The sequence below is a fragment of the Rhinolophus sinicus genome, linkage group LG13 (assembly GCF_036562045.2).
Source record: "Rhinolophus sinicus isolate RSC01 linkage group LG13, ASM3656204v1, whole genome shotgun sequence".
NCBI classification, from domain to species: Eukaryota; Metazoa; Chordata; class Mammalia; order Chiroptera; family Rhinolophidae; genus Rhinolophus; species Rhinolophus sinicus.
Genome location: NC_133762.1, coordinates 16,514,164 through 16,533,605, shown reverse-complemented (window position 1 = coordinate 16,533,605; position 19,442 = coordinate 16,514,164). Strand labels below are relative to the sequence as shown.

At 58.5% G+C, this 19,442-nt stretch overlaps 1 protein-coding gene across 5 annotated transcripts in view; it reads left to right on the top strand.

Moving 5' to 3' along the window:
- Positions 1–17,738, top strand: part of MYT1 (myelin transcription factor 1) — a 56,753-nt gene extending 39,015 nt beyond the window's left edge. For 4 of the 5 annotated variants that reach the window (XM_019753447.2, XM_019753442.2, XM_019753446.2 and 1 more), the window contains exons 14-23: positions 1,460–1,614; positions 2,883–2,945; positions 3,057–3,125; positions 6,757–6,819; positions 7,136–7,219; positions 10,888–11,109; positions 12,146–12,237; positions 12,839–12,942; positions 14,917–15,060; positions 15,989–17,738. In XM_019753447.2, the coding sequence (XP_019609006.2) occupies positions 1,460–1,614; positions 2,883–2,945; positions 3,057–3,125; positions 6,757–6,819; positions 7,136–7,219; positions 10,888–11,109; positions 12,146–12,237; positions 12,839–12,942; positions 14,917–15,060; positions 15,989–16,117 (1,125 nt within the window). In that variant the 3' untranslated portion in view covers positions 16,118–17,738. The remainder of the gene's footprint in view (positions 1–1,459; positions 1,615–2,882; positions 2,946–3,056; positions 3,126–6,756; positions 6,820–7,135; positions 7,220–10,887; positions 11,110–12,145; positions 12,238–12,838; positions 12,943–14,916; positions 15,061–15,988) is intronic. The other variant, XM_019753448.2, reaches the window with a different exon arrangement.
- The last annotated feature ends 1,704 nt before the right edge of the window (positions 17,739–19,442 follow it).

Sequence of the window (19,442 nt, the reverse complement as noted above, 5' to 3'; positions counted from 1 at the left end):
GGAGCCCCGTCTGCCGCAGGTGGGGCCACCGGGGCACTGTCTCCATGTCTGCTCTCATCCTTGTTTCAGCCCTTGTCCCAGTGATCCCCCGGCTCCTTCCCTGCCCCTTTCCTCATCCCCCAGCTCAGGCTGGTCTCTGTGGGCTGCATTGCCCCTCCCCTTCTCCCTTTACTTGTCCTCTGAGTATCCTCGTCCCCTCCCAGGACTGTCACCATCATCTGTGGGGTGACCTGGGTCTCAGAGGTTTCCGTCCCCTGCAGCCTGCCCTCATGCTCCACCCTGTGGTCAGCAGTCCAGTCCCCAGTAGTTGCAGCTCCCTCCCAGACCCTTCCTGTCCTTCAGTCCCCTCTCCAAAGCATCGCTGCCCCTGTCCTATTGGGCCACCCCCAGAAGTGCCTCCTGAACAAGGCCCTTTCCGTCCCTGCACCACAGCCCTGGATTCCCGACTGAGACCCTCCTTCCAGCTCTGCCTGAGGCTCGTGACCCCTCCTGGGTGAGGCTGCCGCCCGCACCATTCAGCCTCACCTCCCAGCCTGGCCTCACTGTCCCGTGTCCCAGGCCTCGGGGATGCTCTCCCTGCTCTGAGCTTCTGGGAGCCCCTACACATCCTGGAGCCTCAGCTGAGGTAGAGCAGCATCTTCCAGCTCGTCATGAGTTCATAACAGTGACCCATAGAGCCATCCTCATTCTGGACTGTGGGTTCCCTTTTGTCCTTTGATCTCCAGACATCCGGATGGACTGCCATTGTCTCCAGTTTCAAAGTGGCACTTGGGCCCCAAGAGGTTGAACAACCTGCCTGGGGTCTGAACTGTGACCCTCCCTAACTGCCTGTTAGGGACCAGCCCAGGGCATCGGCCTCCATGACTCTTGTAGACCCCCCGCGCCCCACCTCAGTAGCAGGGACTGTTCTTGTTCTTCCCTGCGTCCACAGCACCCTGCACTCGGGCGGTGATTGAACCCCTTCAGACCCATCTTTCAAGTTCAAAGAGCTTATTATGTGCCTGCTCACACTGGGTGGGGATGTGCGGCCAGGTGGTCCCAGGTCACTGGGATTAGTTGCATTACGCTTTGTACGTTCTTCCTGTCTTGTGCCATTTCGTCATCATAGCTTTTTGACAAACACTTTTTAGTGCCCGCTGTCTGCTGAGTGCCCTATGCAGAGCTGCACTGTGTGGCATGCTTGTGTTTAGAAGGTGGCCCAGCGGCTGTTGGGTGGAGGTGACCACGTGCCCGAGACTCCCTGCGTTCCTAGGGCAGCTCTGGTGAGGTGGGGGCCCTGCAGCCCCTCGGTGTGCTGTCTTCTGTGTCTGGGGCACTAAGTCCTCCTCCCTCGTCCAGAAGACAGGAGACTGCAGAAACGCTTCTGTGGACACTGCCCTGAAGGGTCCCTCGCCCTCAGCCCCGGGTCGGGCGCCCGGCCCACCAGCGGTTAAAACATCTCCCTGCTGGTTTTTTGCAGTCAGAGCCAGCAGCCCATTCTTTTGCTTCTTCTGAAGCAGATGACCAGGAAGTGTTGGAGGAGAATTTTGAGGAGCGGAAGTACCCCGGGGAGGTTACCCTGAGCAACTTTAAGCTGAAGTTTCTCTCCAAGGACATAAAGAAGGAGCTGCTCACGTGAGTCCCCACCTGGGCCGACAGGCCTGCTCGGAGAAGTGCCGCAGTGTTCCCGGAGCGGGTCCTGGGCCAGGCCTGTGAAGACTGGGTCTGCTCAGTGCGGGGCCTGCCCCTGCCCCGGCCCAGCTCTGACCATCGTCCTGGTCTGACCGCCGTGGTGGGCAGAGGTTGGGTGTCCTTCACGGGAACACTTCTGAGCCAGGCAATAGGGGTCAGGTCCTGTCATCTGTGCACTGCACTGGGCTCTAACATCACCCTCTGAAGTGATTAAGAACGAGGAAGTGCCCACAGAGCAGGAAGAGGGCTGCAGGGCGCTGACCCTGTCCAGCCACAGCTGTGTGCCCAGGCTCTCAGCATCCAGGGCAGGTGTGCACGCTGCCTCAGGACTCAGGCCCTCGCTTCTGGCAGCCCGGCAGCCCCTTTGAGCCAGTCCTCGTAGGGTTCAAGCAAACGTCATTGGAGAACAGGGAGCTGCTGGTAGATGTGAGCCATCCCAAAGCCTTCTGGTCAACCCCCATTGAGAACCACCTCTGTGAGAGGCTGGTCCTGGCACCTGCAGCACAGGTGATCCAGCCCTCACCTGTGATCAGCGTTTGTTCCTGGGGTTCCCTTTTTCCTTGTCCTGAACCCCACTAGCTTTCTCCCACTCTGTATATCCTGCCTGTCCATGGGCACACACAGATGCACACACAACATGTGTACATGGGCACCCTACAGTCCATGGGCATGCACACGTGTACCCACAACACGTGTGCTTCCAGAGCACCCTACATGTTCAAGGGTATGCACATACTCGCACACACAGCATGTGTGCACAGAGGCAACATACATGTCCATAGGCATGCACAAGTGTGCATACACATGTGTGCACAGATATCCTACATGTCAATGGACACACAATATGTGTGCACAGGGGCATCTTACATGCCCATGAGCACGTACACGTGCACACACCCCACGTGTGCACAGATATCCTGCATGTCAATGGGCACACATGTGCACATACAACACATGTACACAGAGGCATCCTAACTTGAGTTTGAGCTTTAATTTCGTTCCTTTTTCCTTCTTGAGTTAAGTTGTATGGGAGAAACTTGCAGTCCAAGAGGCAATGGCTGTGCTCTGAGGACTGAGCATGGAGGAGTAGCCTCTGGCTCATGGGTGAGCCAAGAGCAGGTGCTAGCACCCTCCCTGAGTAGGCTCGGCTGGGGACAGGCCCGGCAGGTGTGCGTTGCTCTCTGTTCTGACGCTCTTTTTCCTTTGTCCAGCTGTCCCACCCCCGGCTGTGACGGCAGTGGCCACATCACCGGGAACTATGCCTCCCACCGCAGGTTCGTCCCCCTCTTGGGTCCGGCCTGGCCGGGGAGCTGCGTGGTGGGTCTTCCTCTTCTTCTCTGCTCCCCTCTTTGGCTTACCCCGGTGTCCCATCTCTTCTCTTTCAGCCTCTCTGGTTGCCCTCTTGCTGACAAGAGCCTCAGAAACCTCATGGCTGCCCATTCTGCTGACCTCAAGTATGTCTGCCCTCCTGGCCTCCCATCTCTTGGGTGGCTCCCTTGCTCTGCTCTCTCCCTCCATGAGGCTCCAGCCAAAATCGGCTATCTCCGGGCTCCAGCCTCAGGCCCCAGTGGGGCCAGGGAGGAGCCGGTTCTGCTTGGCTGGGGCCGCTGCTGCTTGTGTCTCCCTGCTCTGAGTGCTGCCATCGCCTGTCCTCTCTGGCTGGAGGCTGCTCTAGGCTCTCGTGCTGCCGTCTGCCCTGCCCGCCTTTCCGAGGGCCATGGGCCAGGGGAGAGGGGAGCAGGACCCGCCTCTGGCTGCTGATGGCCCAGCCCACCCTCTGTCTCCGGCGACCCCTTGGGCTGCCTGGGCCTGCTCTCCTCACCACCCTTGAGGTTTGGGAGAGGCCCAGCATTGGCCCCGCCTTATAAGTCTTGCTGCAGCTCTTACTGAATGAGCTGGATGCTGACGACGAAAGACAAAACCCTGTGCCCTGCCTTCTCCTGCACCCTTGCAGCTGCTTGTGCCTTGGCCCTGGAGCCTGCCCACGTGCCTCTCCTCCAAGCTCAGCCCCTTGCTTTGCTGAGCACTCCTCTTTCTGCTTCTGCTCCTCCCTGCCCCTAGCACACGGCAGGGCAGGTGCTGTGGGCACCAGCTTGCCTGCTTGGCAGCCCTGCTCGAATGACATGCAAGCACCCAGAGGTTTCCCAGGTATCACTGTCCTCTTGGGGCTGGAGTTGGTGACTGTCGTTGCCTTTGGTTCTCACACTTTCTGTTGAGCTGTGACTTGCAGTGCTGGCCCTGGGCTCCCAGGCTAGGAAGGCGGTCACCCCTCTGCAGGGGGGTCCCTCCCTGCCTCAGGCCTCTGTGTTGGGAGTCCCTGAATTCAGAACACGCTCAGTCCATTCTGGGCCCAGACAGGAGCTGGGGCCCTGGTGCCTGTAAGATGAGGAGCTGTTGTTCTGAAGGCTTCCAGAGAGCCAAGCTGATTCAGAAACAGGGAAAGGGGGCTCTGGGGGCACTTCTGGTCCCAGCAGCCAGGAGAAGAGTGTCTGCCCCTCATTAGCTATGGGCCTTCCATTCCTGCAGACAAGGCCGGGGTTCATCACCAGAATGGTCCTTCCGGGAGTCAGCTTTTCCAGAAGCGTTTCTTGAGGCTCCGCATATCACGGCCCAGTCCATTTCACTCGTTCATTCATGGCGTCCAGCCCCAGAAATCCAGCGGGAACACTCAGTCCTGTTGGGACCTTACTCTTCAACCTGCCCTCTCTCTTTCTTTCCTCTTTTCTCTTCCCTTCATTCTCGTGCTCCTTCCTCCTGTTTGCTTCCCAAATCTACTTGCCTTTCTTCCTGTGGATTTCCAGTTTGAAGCCTGGATGATTTCAGAGCCCTAGATGTGACCACATGTGCGCAGGGGTCCTTCCTTCTTGCAGAGCAATGCTGAGGGCTGCCGGATGGAAAATGTGGGCTTGTTCGAGGTCCAGAAACGTGGCTGTTGGGGAGGGATAGCAGACTAAAAGCCCGTGAGGGACTTAACTGAAAGCACTTTTAGAAATGGCAACTGAAAGCCTTCCTTGTGCTAAAACCAGTCACTCGTCAGCCTCAGCAAGGTGGCCGAGGTGTCCCCAACTCCTTCTGACGCTCTTCTTTCCCTGAGGGTCTCCCAGGGGAGCTGCTACTTGCCCCTCAGGCTGCAGCGTGGGCGTGGCTGGGCACCACCTCTGCCTGGTATACCCACGCTCCCCTCTCCCTCCTCCTGTCCAGCGGCCATCTGGTATGGGCTGCTGCTGACCAGGCTGTGGCAGCGCTGGGTGAAGGTGGCCCGTCCCCAGGGGCAGACACGTATCCTCCGTCTTGCAAACGAGGCTTCTGGTCTCCCTATCATACCTGGGAGCAGCAACAGTCTCGTATGATGTGTTTTCTGTACTTTAATTAAATCTCATGGGCATTTGCTCCTCCCTTTCATGTGCAAGTGTGGTCAGAGGCTGTGACACTGCCACTCAGCCTGCTCTGTGTGAGGACGTGGGGTGCAGCCACACACCCTGCAAGGTGTGCCAGGGGCCTCTGCACAGGGTGGGGACTGGATGGGGCTCAGAGGCCGCCTGAGCTGCAGCTCGCTCTGCAGCTGAGAAGAATCAGAGCCCCAGGTGGTCGCTGAGCAGCTGCCACCCCAGGAAGGAAAAGCCCCACCCTCGCTCACCTGGGGGAGCCTGGGGTGCATGGCGGCGGCACCCACAGCTGCTGTGCCTGGAGGACCCTGGGAGCTGGGACGTTGCAGCCACAGCGTCAGGGCTGGTGTTGCAGCTCTTGGGCGGCGCCCACCCAGGTGGTGGTGGGGGGTGGTTCCCATTAAAATGCAAAACCTCCTGCTCCAGACGTGTATAGTTGAAAATGTGACACTCATGAGTGGGCCAGGAGCCATCGAAACCGCAGTGGGGTTTGAGGTTCCCCAAAACCCGGCCAGAGGGTGATTTGACCGGTTCGTTGGCTGACAGGCCAGGGAGGTGTTTGATCTGTGGCCCACGAGGTGGTGATGAGGGGACTGCAAGACAGCCCCTGCGGCCAGAGAAAGCTGGGGGGCAGAGCAGGCCCCTGGGCGTTGAGCCCCCCACATTGCCGTGCAGACACGGGGGTTCTCGGATGGGGACCAGGCAGTGCCATCCTGCAGGGGTCTGGGAGGTGGTCCGGACGCTGCGGCTGCTTCTGTCCTGCCCCAGACGCCACACGTGAAGGAGGGCACAATACAGGGATGTGAGCACCTCTGCCGCTTGGGAGGCAGAGTCCGCTGTCATGTTCCAGCTGGGCTTGTCCCCTCCACCCTCTTGGGGCCACTTTGGGACAGAACGGCCTTGGCTCGCACGGTTCTGTCTGTGAGGATGAACCGGAAAGAGCAGATAAGCACTCTGTGAAGGGCGAGCTTTGTACATGCAAGCGGCACGGTGCTGCCCGGTCCCCAGGCTCAGAGCTGCGCCCTCACGAGGGGCACGGCGTGGAGTGGCAGGAGGAGGAGGCCTCCTGTGGCCCCACCTGCAGAGCCGGGCACACCTCCCACAACGACACTAGCAGGAGCACACCGCCTTTTCTCTGGACTTTCAGGAAACAATTTAAGGAAACCCGCTCATATATTGAAGTGGAATTTTTACCTTCTATGTGACTCATTTGTCAAACAATGGGTGTTTGAAGTTGGGCTTTTGTATCTTGTGGCTCGTCTCTCCCTCCGGCTGCCCCTGGAAGCCTCCAGGCATGCCGAGGGGGCCGTCATGGGTGCTCAGTAAACGTGTTCATAGGCTCATAATGGTGACCATGCTCCCTGGGACACGCCCTCTCCCTCCCAGAGAAAGCGCAGAGGGGGACCCAGTCCCAGGTGTTAGGTGGCCTCCCAGAGCAATGTTTAAGGTTAAGGGCCATGTGTGTTCTGGAACCTTCCAGTTCCACCTAGAACCCTGCAGTGGGGCTGTGCTCTCTGCGTGGCACTCCTGGGCCTCCTGAGGTCTGGCTGGCAAAGTTCTGCAGCTGGACGTAACAGCAGAAGACAGGCCAGGCCGGCACTGCATCTGAGAGACCTGGAGGGGGGGAGAGGGGAGGGCAGGCGCTCCTTCTGTGGCCACACGTCCTTAGGGCTGGTCCCAGCTCCGCTGTCCTCCGCAGGTGCCCCACGCCTGGCTGTGACGGCTCCGGCCACATAACAGGGAACTATGCTTCGCACCGGAGGTGAGCCTGCCACGCCCGGGGTGTTTGGGCGCCTTCTCAGGTGGAGCTGCGAGCTCCAGAGGAGACGTCAAGGTTGCTGGCATCCCTGGAGTCTGGTTGTTGGGTGTCCCAGAGCTCTGCCTTCACAGCTGGGGCTCACGGGGACACGTTCTGTCTGTGGCCCCACCGCCCAGCAGAGGGTGCACTGGTGGAAGGCTCCCTACGGCTCCCTACGGCGCTCAGGGCTGGGGAGCCCAGACTTGAGAGAAGGGGAGGCAGGTGGCGTGAGGAACTGTGTTCTGGGCTACAGTTGTGTTTTTTCCTCTTCCACAACTAGCTTGTCAGGCTGTCCTCGTGCCAAGAAAAGTGGAGCCAAGGTGACACCCACGAAGGACGACAGGGAGGACCCCGAGCTCATGAAGTAAGTCAGGCCGAGGGGCCCCCGTCGCTTTGCAGAACGGGGGGCTTCTGTGTTTTACAATGTAGAAAAGTTCCTTCCAGACTTCCTTTCCATTAATACAGCTGACCGATGACAGTCCCCGTCTTTACAGGAGCTCTCCTACCAGGCACGTGGGTGCATGGAAGGCGTGGGCCGTGCAGGTGGAGAGCACACACAGGCCCTGGGCCCTATCTGGCCCTCTCAGTCAGGTGCTTGATGGGCTGGGAGGGCAAAGCACCTGGCAGCCCATGCACCTGGGGGTGACCTTGGCACGGGCTCAGGGCGTGGGGCAGCCCCACAGGACTCTCGTGGGTACTGGTGTCTGCATGACTCAGTCAGGTGCAGGGTTTGAGGAGCAGAGTGTGTTCAGAGACGGCCCGTCTGTGAATTGTGTATTGGCACACTCACACGCATTCGCTGGGAGCTGTTGTGGCGTGAGAGAGCCCTAGAGTTTCACCCTGACCTGGGACCTCAGCCCTGCTGTGGGGAGGACAGAGACTATCCTGGGCCTTAAGTAATTGAAGTCTCAAAGCCTCTTCTGGCCTTCTCACTGGGGGTGCCTGACGTGTCACTATGGGCATGTAGATGCACTCTGAGCATGTGCCCCACTCAGTGGGGGCTGCTATCCTGCATTGCAAGCTTATCCTTCCAGATGGAACCTGTCCCCTGAAGCCCCCTCCCTTGCAGGTGGGGATAAAGACACAGGTGCAAACAGGGTGACCCACCATCCAGTTTTCCTAGGACTTTCGGAGCTGACACGGGGCAAAACTGGCAATGGGTCCTCCTGGCAGGTGAGGACTGTCTGGACAGCTCTGGCTTTCTCGTGGCCCGGTGCCTATGGCTGGCGTGGTGGGGGCAGGCCCGTCAGGTTGAGGGGGAGAATGTGTACCCTGACCTGTGGGCCAACAACAGCCAGACACCGCTGCTGAGGGGAGCGGCCTAGCCCAGGATCTGGTTGCTCCCTGGAGCTCGCACCAGCTGTGCCTATACACCTGCCTGGCACAGAAGAGGGCCTCACTGGGCAGCATTACATCCTTCCAAGGGGTGGTCCCTTGCGCTGTTTGGTGCAGCAGGCTGCAGCTTGTTTGTTCATTTACATTTTACGGTAACACTGTAAGGAGTGCAGAGTTAAGAATGCAAATACATTGTTGCCCATGTGGTGAGTGCTGCTTATTAAGCTCTAGGGTAGAGGAGAGTATTTTCTTCCTGAGAGTCCAGGAGACGGCCCATGAGCATGGAAATGCAATGCTGTGATGGATTTAGTAAGGGTCCTGCTGGTAGGGACGTCATGAGTGAATTGTGCTACTTCTGCAAATAATTAAAATCAAGGTCAGCATTTTTCAAGGTAAAAACGGTTTTCCTCCTTCTAATGTGTTGTCAACTTTGCTTCTAATAAAACAAGATTTTTGCAGCCAGGTGGAGACGAGACTTTAAGAAACAGCTCAGCATTTATAGGACACACGTGTTCCTAGTGACTCTGTGGCGAGGGGAGACCGCAACTCAGCCTCTGGATTGCAGGCTCTGCTTCGGTCACCAACTGTAAGCTTATCTGTAACTGACCAGTGTCTTCGCACAAGTGACAATTGACGGCAGCAAAAACCACAGGTGCTGAGGTCCTGTTGCAGGCGTGATGGAATTTCGTCAGCACGCACAGCTGTGACTCTGGATTGGCTGGTGAAAGAGGAAATCCCATTTCTGACATCTTGTGTCCACACTGTGGAGATTAAGTCCCATCAGCACTTTGTGCTAAATCCCTTTGGCCACAACCAACTAAGTGGCCATCAAAGTCTGTGGAGTTTCCAGTTTGGAGATTGGGAGCTGAAGGCCCATCGCCTGTGGGGAGGCCCCCACTGTCCTCGACCACGCTGCCTCTGAGAAGAGATGCTCCTCTGACCCTGGGGTCCTGGGGCATGTCGCTCTTGCACCCCAGCACAGGCTTGCCCGGGGAGCACAGAAGCCACCCAACTTGGCACCCCGCCCACGTGCTGATGTGAGGTCTCCCAACAGTCCTGAAGTCTGGACACTGGGTGTGGGTGGAAGGAAAAGCAGTGCTACTGTCGACAAGTCTGAATCTCGCTTGTGGGTCGCTGGGAAACTCAGAGGGCCCTCCTGATGCGCATGCTTAGGGTTTTGCAGAGAAAGTGGGAAATCAGAGCTTAGACTCATGTGCTCAGCCGCAAAGTGCTGCCTCTCATTTGGCCTGTTGATCTTGTGCTGCGGCCTTACGAGCATGGAGCCTGTGGGGTCCCCCGGGAGCCCACAGCCAGGAGGTGTCGGGTTTGGTGGCAGAGTACAATGGAACCTCCCCAGCCCTGCAGGGGCCCCGGGCAGTGTCTCTACACTGGACTCTGGGCTGAGATGACCTTTGACTGGCTCAGTGGACGTCCCACACATCTGAGGCCCATGTGGGTGGGACGAGTAAGAAAGAAATGAGAGCCAGCAGAGGGGGACACGTAAGCATGGGTCCTGGCGAGGTGGCCAGGAAAAGTGTCCACAGTGGCCACCTCTCATATGAATACAGGGTCTGAGGTGGCCTTGCTACTGGGCAGCACAGCGGGTCCCTAACCCCGTTGCCACAGCAGGAGTCCCTGGGACGGCCCTGCCCTCCAAGGGCTCCCGGCTTCTCAGTGCTGTACCCAGGATCCTCTCTCTACACTGGGCATTGTGTCGCCTCTTGGGGTCCCGTGTGTTTGCCGCGTGTGCACGTAGAACGTGGGTGACAAACAGCTAAATGAGTCTCATTTGTTGGGGGGAGAGGACGGAGGACTTGTCCCCTGTCACGGGTTGGTTCCAGGTGAGCCTGACGTGTCGGGGAGCTCAGAAGGCCCCGCTGGGAGCTCTGGGTCCAGGTACCTCCCCACAGCCGTGACGGGGATGCCCAGAGCTCTGCACTGGCATTTCCTGTGACCGCACAGATGCTGATGGCAGCATGGGGAGCAGGGACTGTTAACCTCTCTGCCACTTCCCTGTCCCCGGGGAATTTGTTATTTCCATAGGGGACCCTCTCCCTCCCCTCGAACAGCCTGAGCAAAGGGGAATGCCGCCCCAGGCCCCTGGCACAGGAGTCACTGTGGGGGTCCAAGTCCCCTCTTTCCCGCCTGAGCTCTGTGGCCTCGCGTTCTTCTTTCCAGACCACACATTTCAGACGTGGCAGAGCTGGGACATCTGCGGGCATCATGCCATGACCAGCCTCACTCTGGGATGCTGTGGGATGACAGGACCCCCGCTGTCCTGAGCTGCCTGGCTCATAGTGCACTTCTGACCTGTGACTCCTAGGCCCACAGACCCCATAATTGTGGAAGCTCAGCTGACACCTTAATTCCACGTTGCTGGAGTGACACAGCAGTGACGCTGGCAGCAAGGTCTAGGTGTGGACCCAGAGGTCCCTACGAGCCAGCCCCAGGGCCCCGGGGGGGGGCATGCTGTGGACCAGGGAGAGAAGGCGCTGCTGAGCCTCCATCTGTGCAGGGGACATGAGGCCAAGGCTTGCGAGGGAGTGTGGTGCCTGCCAGCCTCGGCTCCCAGAGGCTCCAATGTTGGCAGTCTATGTGGGAGCCTCCAGCTGATCTCAGCGCCTGGCTGGGGAGGGTCTCTGGGCCTTTCCTCCCACCCCCAGCACCCTCGCTCACCTCTGACGTCTTTGCGCCCAGGTGCCCAGTTCCAGGTTGCGTGGGTCTCGGTCATATCAGTGGCAAATATGCCTCTCACAGAAGTGCGTCTGGCTGCCCGCTGGCCGCCCGGAGGCAGAAAGAGGGTTCCGTCAACGGCTCCTCATTCTCCTGGAAGTCACTGAAGAACGAGGGGCCCACCTGCCCCACTCCGGGCTGCGATGGTTCTGGCCATGCCAACGGCAGCTTCCTTACCCACCGCAGGTAACGGCCCCTGCCCACCCTGCCATCTCCGTGCCTCCAGTGGGGAGTCCAGGGAGGGCCGGACTAGGGCTCAGGTGTGACATGGCGCTTCTTGAGGGAAAAGCGAGGTCTGATTGGTCGCCGACTGCAGAAGGCTACTGGAAGTCTGTTGGGACCAGATGACGGTGTTTGTGACGTGTCACCCAATGCGTCTATTGTCATAAGCCTCCCTGCCCCATCCGATGCAGTCCCCTGTGCATCGCCCTGTGCCCTGTGCCCAGCGCACGCATTCTCGTAACAGGCTGCCAGCTTTTCGTGGAAAACTTTTTCTGTCAAACCTCGTGCCCTGCCCCTCCCACAGGGCTTCTTCTTTGAAGTTTGGGGCCAGGCCTCTGTCTGTTTTGCAAGGGACCTGGTGACAAGACTTTCCCTGTCTGAGCCGTGGGCCTGCGCAGCACCGACTGGCTCTCACCTGCCCAGGGCGGGGGGCCTTGCCTCGCCAGCCCTCTGCCTTTCTGTGCCAGGCAGCCAAGGTGATGGCTGACATGCACGGGCCACCACCGGGTCCTGCCAGAAACTGTCTTTTTCTTCTTCTTTTTGCCCTCATCTCTCCTCCTCTAAGATTAACTAACTCATTGGCTCCACAAGCCTTTACTGAGAGTCCACCGAGCACTGGCTCTGGGAACGGAGCAGAAAACGAGCATGACAACTGGCCCTCCTCCAGCAGACGTGGGCAGGGTGGGTGGGGGCCAGACTGCAAGCCAGCAAACAAGTAGAGCGTCCAGTATGGCGAGGGGTGGTGGGCGCTGTGGGAAAACAGCAGTGGGAGGGTGAGGACGGCCCCCCAAGAAGGAGCTAGGAGCTTGCCGCAAGACGTGTGGGAGACAAGCCTTCAGGGCAATGGCCTGGGCTGCCGGATGAGGAGTGAGGAGCCGTGGACTGGCCCCAGGGTCAGAGGGCAAAGGGAAATGAGCGAGAAAGTTCCATCCAGGATCCTACCAGGCTGCCGGATGGTGAGCACTTGGCTCTCATCGTGGTGTGTGACCTTTGTTTCCAGCTTGTCTGGCTGTCCCAGAGCGACCTTTGCTGGAAAGAAGGGAAAACTCTCAGGGGACGAGGTTCTCAGCACAAAGTTTAAGACGAGTGATGGTAAGGACACTCCTCCTGCTGTCTCTGCTTGGGACCCTTACAGCCTGGGGTACTGAGCATTCCCTGTGGCTCGGGCCTCGGGAGACACCCGGCCCTGGAGCGAGTTGTGGTGGACACACCCCTTGGCCCGATCCCATGGGTCTCCCGACCTCGGCTCTGACCCTGTGGTGGCCCCATGTCTGGGCTCCCAGCCCTTGAGTGGCGGTGCCTGCCCTAACCCGGGCATTGGTGAGTGCTCTCAGGGTTTGTGGAGCTGTGAACTCACTCAGTCACAGTGAAGCAGGACGCTGAGAAAACCCAGCACCCTCTGAAGAAACTTCCATTTTTATCTCAGCAATTAATACCTGCCAAGGAGATTTATACTTTGCCACCAATGACCCAGGGCTAGGAGGCAAACCGCAGACACGGCTTGTAGACTCTAAGACCACTTTCCCAGCATGAAATGTGGGCTTAGAGCCACCCACGTAGGGGAGCTGGGAAACTGGGCCTGGGGCCTCTGCTGGGAGGGGCCCCTAGATCCATCTAGAACCCAGGCCTCCGCTCACCCCACCTGCGGGACTGGGTTGGAGGGAGCGTGCCACCGGGTTTCTCCCTGGGGCAGTGCTGGAGAACGACGAGGAGATCAAGCAGCTCAACCAGGAGATTCGGGACCTGAATGAGTCCAACTCGGAGATGGAGGCCGCCATGGTGCAGCTGCAGTCCCAGGTGGGTGGAGCGCTGGGTCCAGCCTGAGGAAGTCCTCGTGTCCTTGGCCGTTGGCCTCCTCCTGTGGGGTGGGAGCAGAGTCTGCTGTGCGCTCTGCCATCAGGGTTGGTAGCTGTGCCAGCGCTCGCGCCTGGTGCTGGTGGCTGTTGGCACGAGTCGTCCCGGGGCGCCACTCGTCCTGGCAGTGGGAGCTGTAGCTCTGTGCGTGTTCTAAGAGCCTGGCTGCAGCCGGCTTCCATTCCTTCACGGCTACATTCTGGCGAAGTGACCTGGCCAACCTCTTAATCAGTGTGTCCTCCCAGTAAAATGGACACAGCAGTCGCAACCAACTCCATGTGGTTGTTGTAAGAATGCGCTTCTAGAAAGAAAGCGATTAGCACAGATGTCTCAGCCAGAAGGAGCTGCTCTTGCGGAGTGATGGGCTCACAATGCACTCTGAGTGGATGTGTCATGTCTCTGCTTCCCAAAGGGAACACCTGTAGTCAGAACAAAGCTGTAAAAGTCTTTGGAAAAGACGACCCTCGCCCACCCTCAGCTGCTGAGTGGGGGCCAGAGCTGAGCTGGGCGCACACACAGTCAAGTCCTTATGGCTGTAGGGACAAGGGGACAAGGAGGTGATCAGGCCCTGCAGTATTTGAGGGCAGAGAGGACCATGGGAAGGTGGTGGGGCTTCTGTCCAGAGGCTGCAGTGTGATGTGTTATGCTACGCTTCTGCCAGCTAACAGGCTGTGATGCTGGCCCCGTTCCTCAGAAACCTGTGTAAGAACAGCCTCAGCCCATGGAGCTCAGGAGGGCTGTGCTGTGTAGTGTCCCCCCAAGTTCACAGGCAGTAGAAGCAGAGAGGGAGTGTCCAGCGACTCAGCGCCGAGACACATGGCTGTGTGCCTGCCACCCTCTGTCCCCTGACCCTGCCCTTCTCAAAGCCCAAGGGCCCTCCCACAGTCAGAACTGTGGGCCAGTACCTCGGATGGTTCGGTATTTGCCAACGCCCACCTGTTTAAAGACAGATTACTCACCAGCATCCTTTTGCATGGACCCCTTTCCCCTTGAGGGAGCTTTGGGTCATGGGCTCTGCAGAAAGGCTCAGAGAGGCTCAAAGAGAAGACAGATCCCCCAACCCATACTCAACACTTTTAAAGCCAAAGGCTTGTCACCGGGTGACAGAAGCGTGATGTTCGTTAGACACAGATCCCAGAGCCACGTGGTCAGAGGAAAGCACGCTACCTGGTCCACAGCCCCCTAAAAGGCGGCTGCCCATTCCACACAGGGCACAGCTCACTGTGTGGCAGACACTGAACTGCGTCCGCCCCAGGCTCCTTCCAGCCATAGTCCAGCTGGGGGCTGCCCTCCAAGCACGTCTTCTCCAGTCCAGGTGGCAGGGCAGGCTGCCCACCCTTCCTGCACTGGCTGTGGACCTCGGTTCAGGGCTATCGACCCTGGTGACCTGGGCCATCCAGAGTAGGCAGGACTGCCTCGGCCGCCAGCCTTGTCACCATCCTGTGGGATCCCACTGTGGGGCCCTAGAGCCCCCTTGGTAGAGGCGTTTGGGCTTCTCTCTGGGACTCTTGCTTGCGGGTCTAGAGCAGGTGTGTCTGTGCTGGGAACTCCAGGGCAGGGCTGGACAGCTACACTCGGCTGTGTTAGGCACCCCGTTGGTCTTTCTGGGGGGACCCAGAGGCAGCCGGACATCCCACAAGGCATTCCCATTAGAGACACGGAATATGGAGCATGGCTGCTGGGGGGGCCAGGATTTGAGCTTGGATTTTGGGCCTCTCCCCAGCCCTGTGGGAGCCCCTGACTCAGTCACCATGTCCCCGCCTCCACCTGGGGACCAGGGCAGGACCAGCCGTCACTGTGGTAGTGCCCCCGCCTCCTCACTTGCTCTGAGACGTGGGATGGGGCACAATGAGCGTGCCCGCTGCGCCAGGGAGGACATGGGCTGGGCCTCCCATGTCTGTCCATCTGTCCGTGCAGATCTCGTCCATGGAGAGGAGCCTGAAGACCATCGAGGATGAGAACAGGCTCATCGAGGAGCAGAACGAAGCCCTGTTTCTGGAGCTGTCGGGCCTGAGCCAGGCCCTGATCCAGAGTCTTGCCAACATCCGCCTTCCACACATGGTAGGCGGCCAAGGACGGGCTCAGTGGGCGGGCGGGGGGTTAGTCCTTGTGCTCACTGGGCACAACTGGGACTGTGTGCTGCTTCGGCCCAAGCGCTGCCCCTGCACCTGTGGGGCGGCCTCAAGTGGCCTGGGGGGTGCAGGTGGCGTGGGGGGTGCAGACGGCGTGGGGGTGCAGGTGGCCTGGGGTGGATACAGGTGGCCTGGGGGTGCAGGTGGCAGTGGTGGATACAGGTGGCCTGGGTGGTGCAGGTGGCGTGGGGGGGTGCAGGTGGCATGGGGGATGCAGGTGGCCTGGGGTGGATACAGGTGGCCTGGGGGTGCAGGTGGCAGTGGTGGATACAGGTGGCCTGGGTGGTGCAGGTGGCGTGGGGGGTGCAGGTGGCATGGGGGATGCAGGTGGCGTGGGGGTGCAGGCGGTGTGGGGGTGCAGGTGGCCTGGGGGGTACAGGTGGCCTGGGGGGTACAAGTGGCGTGGGGGTGCAGATGGCGTGGGGGTTGCAGGTGGCATGGGGTGGATATAGGTGGCCTGGGGGGAGGTGGCCTGGGGGTGCAGGTGGTGTGGGGGTGCAGGTGGCCTGGGGGGTGCAGGTGGCCTGGGGGGTACAAGTGGCGTGGGGTGGATACAGGTGGCCTGGGGGTGCAGATGGCGTGGGGGTGCAGGTGGCCTGGGGGGTGCAGGTGGCATGGGGGGGTGCAGGTGGCCTGGGGGTGCAGGTGGCCTGGGGGGGTGCAGGTGGCCTGGGGGGGTGCAGGTGGCCTCGGGGGGTGCAGGTGGCCTCGGGGGGTGCAGGTGGCCTGGAGGTGTAGGCTGTGTGGGGGTGCAGGTGGCCTGGGGGTACATCTGCTGTTTCCCACTGTGGCCCCTTATCTCTGGGATCATGGGGCCACAGCCTGGTCAGGACTGGCTAAGCCACTTCTTACTCCAGGAGCCCATTTGCGAGCAGAACTTCGACGCCTATGTGAGCACCCTCACCGACATGTGCTCCAAGCAGGACCCCGGGGACAAGGACCTCCTGGACAGCATCAAGCAGGCCGTGCGTGGCATCCAGGTCTAGGCCTGGCCTCGCGGATTGGGGGTGCCCAGAGCACCCCACTTGGCTCCAGCATTTACCTCCCTCGCCCTGCCTTCCCGGTGGAGAGTCCCCGCTCACAGAGACAGCCTGGCAGCCTGGGGTGGCCTTGGGCACCTGCAACCCAGTATGTTCCTCTGCGCTTGCCAGGCTGGGGGCCTCGGCCTCCCGTGCGTGTGTGGGCTGCCAAGATACACAAACTGACTTATTTTTGTTTCCTGGAAATAACCCGAAGAGCAGCTCGAAGTCTCCAGGGGAAGCTGATGGACAAGGTCTCAGGGAAGTTTTGGAGTTTGCAGCCACAGTATTCCTGTCTGTCGGGCTGGGTGGGCTGGGGCACAGCCCGGCATCTGCTCAGCCAGGCCAACGCGGCACTGTGCTTTCTGTTTTCCCTCAATTCAGTTAAGTGTGAAGATGGAAAAAGGTACTGTTCCAGGGATGTTAGGAATGTCAGCTCCAGGGGTTGCAGCTGGGATGACCCTGAAAGTCAGCGTTGCCTGTGCATTGTAGCCCAGGAGACTGGGCAGTGGAACCCCCGAGCCTGCAGACACGTGCGGCCTGGGGTCAGGCCCCTCCTGGGGCCGTGGCCTTTAGACCCAGGTCGGGTCCATGCTAGGGCCTCTGGCTCTTTGCGTGCCCACCCAGGCTTGTGACCCTCACTGCCGAATTACTGTGTCACAGCCGAAGCGAGGACAGCACCAGCGAGGTCGGGGGCACATTCCTAATGGGATACCACCAAGGTTTCACTTCTTTTTAGATCTAGTCAAGATGCGAAAAAAGGTAAATTTTAATTTGATGTGTTAAAAACACAACGTTCCTACATGTAAATAGAGTCAAAATTGATTGTGACTGCAATTCCAAGTTAGTATTTAAAAGTAGAGAAATTGCTCTTCCTGGAAGAAAGTAGTTAGTTCAATTATTCTGTAAATTATTTAATTTTGTCAAGATGTAAGTATTTATATTCACAACCTCTTATGTTAATGTTTGCTATTTATTTGACATTTTTATTTATTAATTTTATACTATTTCAACTAGACCCCACACCAGGACACCATGAGAAAGAAACAAAATGTAAGCAAAACTATGTGACTATGAGACAGGCCACACAGAAAACTCTTGCTGTAACTTCCAGTTATAATTTTGATGCAACCAAGTTATTTTTTATATATTTTGTTATTTATTCTTTTACTACTGGAATTTTTAAAAAAGTATTTTGTAACAGGAATTTTGATAATGTGGGGACATTCTCCCCTTGGTCCGATGGAAAGGAAGGTTTCTGGTTCCTTTTTCTTTATCCCTGTGGCCCCTTGTTTCAGGCACGGAGAACAGCCGGCAGCATTGTGGCCGTGACTTCTGTATGTGTAGCGCAGTGGTGTGTGCCCGGGTGTTTCTCGTGTCGCGTTGTGTGCTGATCGCAATGGCTCAGTCTTGTTGCTGGGGGAGTGCTGGCCGCGCAGCACCGAGCCCTCGCCGCTCACCAGCTCTGTCCCCTGGCAGCTCTGATACTGTGACCCTCCTTCCTCAGGAAATGCGTTGAACCCACAGCACAGCGTTTCTCGGTGTGTTTGCAGGGAGATTTCCTAATAAAAGTCCACTCTGACTGTGACGGAGCCGTGTGTTGTGGGGCCGCCGTCTCTGTCACCGAGAGAGCTAACAGGCTGCCGAGCCGCCATCCTGGGCAGTAGGTGGGTGTACACTTCCCTCTCAGGCCTGGCCCTGACTCCACATTAGGAACCCACATCTTTTCCCTGAATATGACACTCAGAGCGGTCACAGCTAGGGACCTGTTTGCACCACTGAGGTCCTGAGCAACTAGCCTCTTGGTATGTTGTTTGCTCACGGTACAAGGAGCTTGTGTGTTCACTGCAGTGGGGACCAGGCTGTTCTGAAACGTGTGGACGGACACCCCCGCCCTCCCCGCAGCTCAGGGTTCCTGGGAAGGTGTCCCAGAGGCCTTGGTGCGAGGGATCCCGATGTGGCTGGTCGGCTTCAGGCCCCAAGGCCCACTCACTGCCCACAGCGCTCTGCCTTAAATGCCATCTCCACCCCCCCAATCATGCTGGAGGTGCCCTGGGTCAGCTTTCAGCAGTGTCATGGTGCCCCTGGGTGGCCAGTGGCATGGGGGAAGGGGCTGCTCCCTGCATGTTAGAGCCCAGGGTCAGGATTGGGGACCTTCAAAGATTGTTCCAGCACCAAAGCCCTTTAAGTGGAACGTGTCATGGGATCTTCACCCTTGTCTGGTGAGGTTCAGGGTCAGAACTCTGGCCTTGGGCAGATGCCCAGCACCTTTGAGCATGTCCAGGTGTACCCTTCCCAGCAAAGCGTCCCTAGTGGCTCCTTGCCAGCCAAATGCAGAGCCTTGGAGACCCTAAGGGGACATTTAGCCAAGCACAGGATGTGTGCTTTGTAGGATGGGTGGCTCTGTAGGGATGGGGGTGGACCCAGAAAGTGTGTCTGGACGGGGCTGCAACCAGATCTGAGGGAGACACACGGATGCGAGTTAGGGGTGTTGGTCGAGGTCCCCCTCATGGGGTCTCCTGGTTTCTGTGCAGAGGCACAGGTGGCAGCGCTCTGGGCTTGAGCTGGCCGTTCTCATATCTGTGGACCTTCCGCAGGTCACTTCCAGCCTGGGTGTCTCAGTTTCCTTCTCTAAAAAGGGTCCACAGCACATGCTAATGAAGGAGGGAGGGGGAACCCAGACCCCACGTCACGTACCCTCCCTGACACTCTGGGAGCATCGTGGAACCTGCTTCCCCTCCCTTGCACCTCCCTGCTTGTACTACCCATCATGCCTGGTTCTGAGACTTCTACTACCTACCATGCCTGCTCCTGGCGGGTCACCAGCCACCTGATGTCTGACTCAGCTGCTATCGTGTTTCCCCGAAAATAAGACCTAACTGGAAAATAAGCCCCATCATGATTTTTCAGGATGACATCCCCTGAACATAAGCCCTAATGCGTCTTTTGGAGCAAAAATTAATATAAGACCCGGTCTTATTTTCAGGGAAACACGGTAGCTGAGCCCTGGGTTTGGAGGTGCCACCCAGGGCCCTCCTGTCTGCATCCAAGTCTAGCTGCCACCCACCTGGTGCCCACAGAATGCGTATTTCTGCTACTGCCACCTCCCCTAGTGACTGGTCTGGTCCACCAATGCTGTAGCCAGAAGTTCCGGGGTTTGCTCTTCCCTGACGGGCCCCACTTCTCCGAGGCTGCTACCCTCTCCTGTTCTTCCGTCAAGCTTTTCCTTTTGTAAGTCACAAGAAACAGTGAGGAGTAGCTGAGCGGCTGGCTAAGGGAGACGGGACCCTTG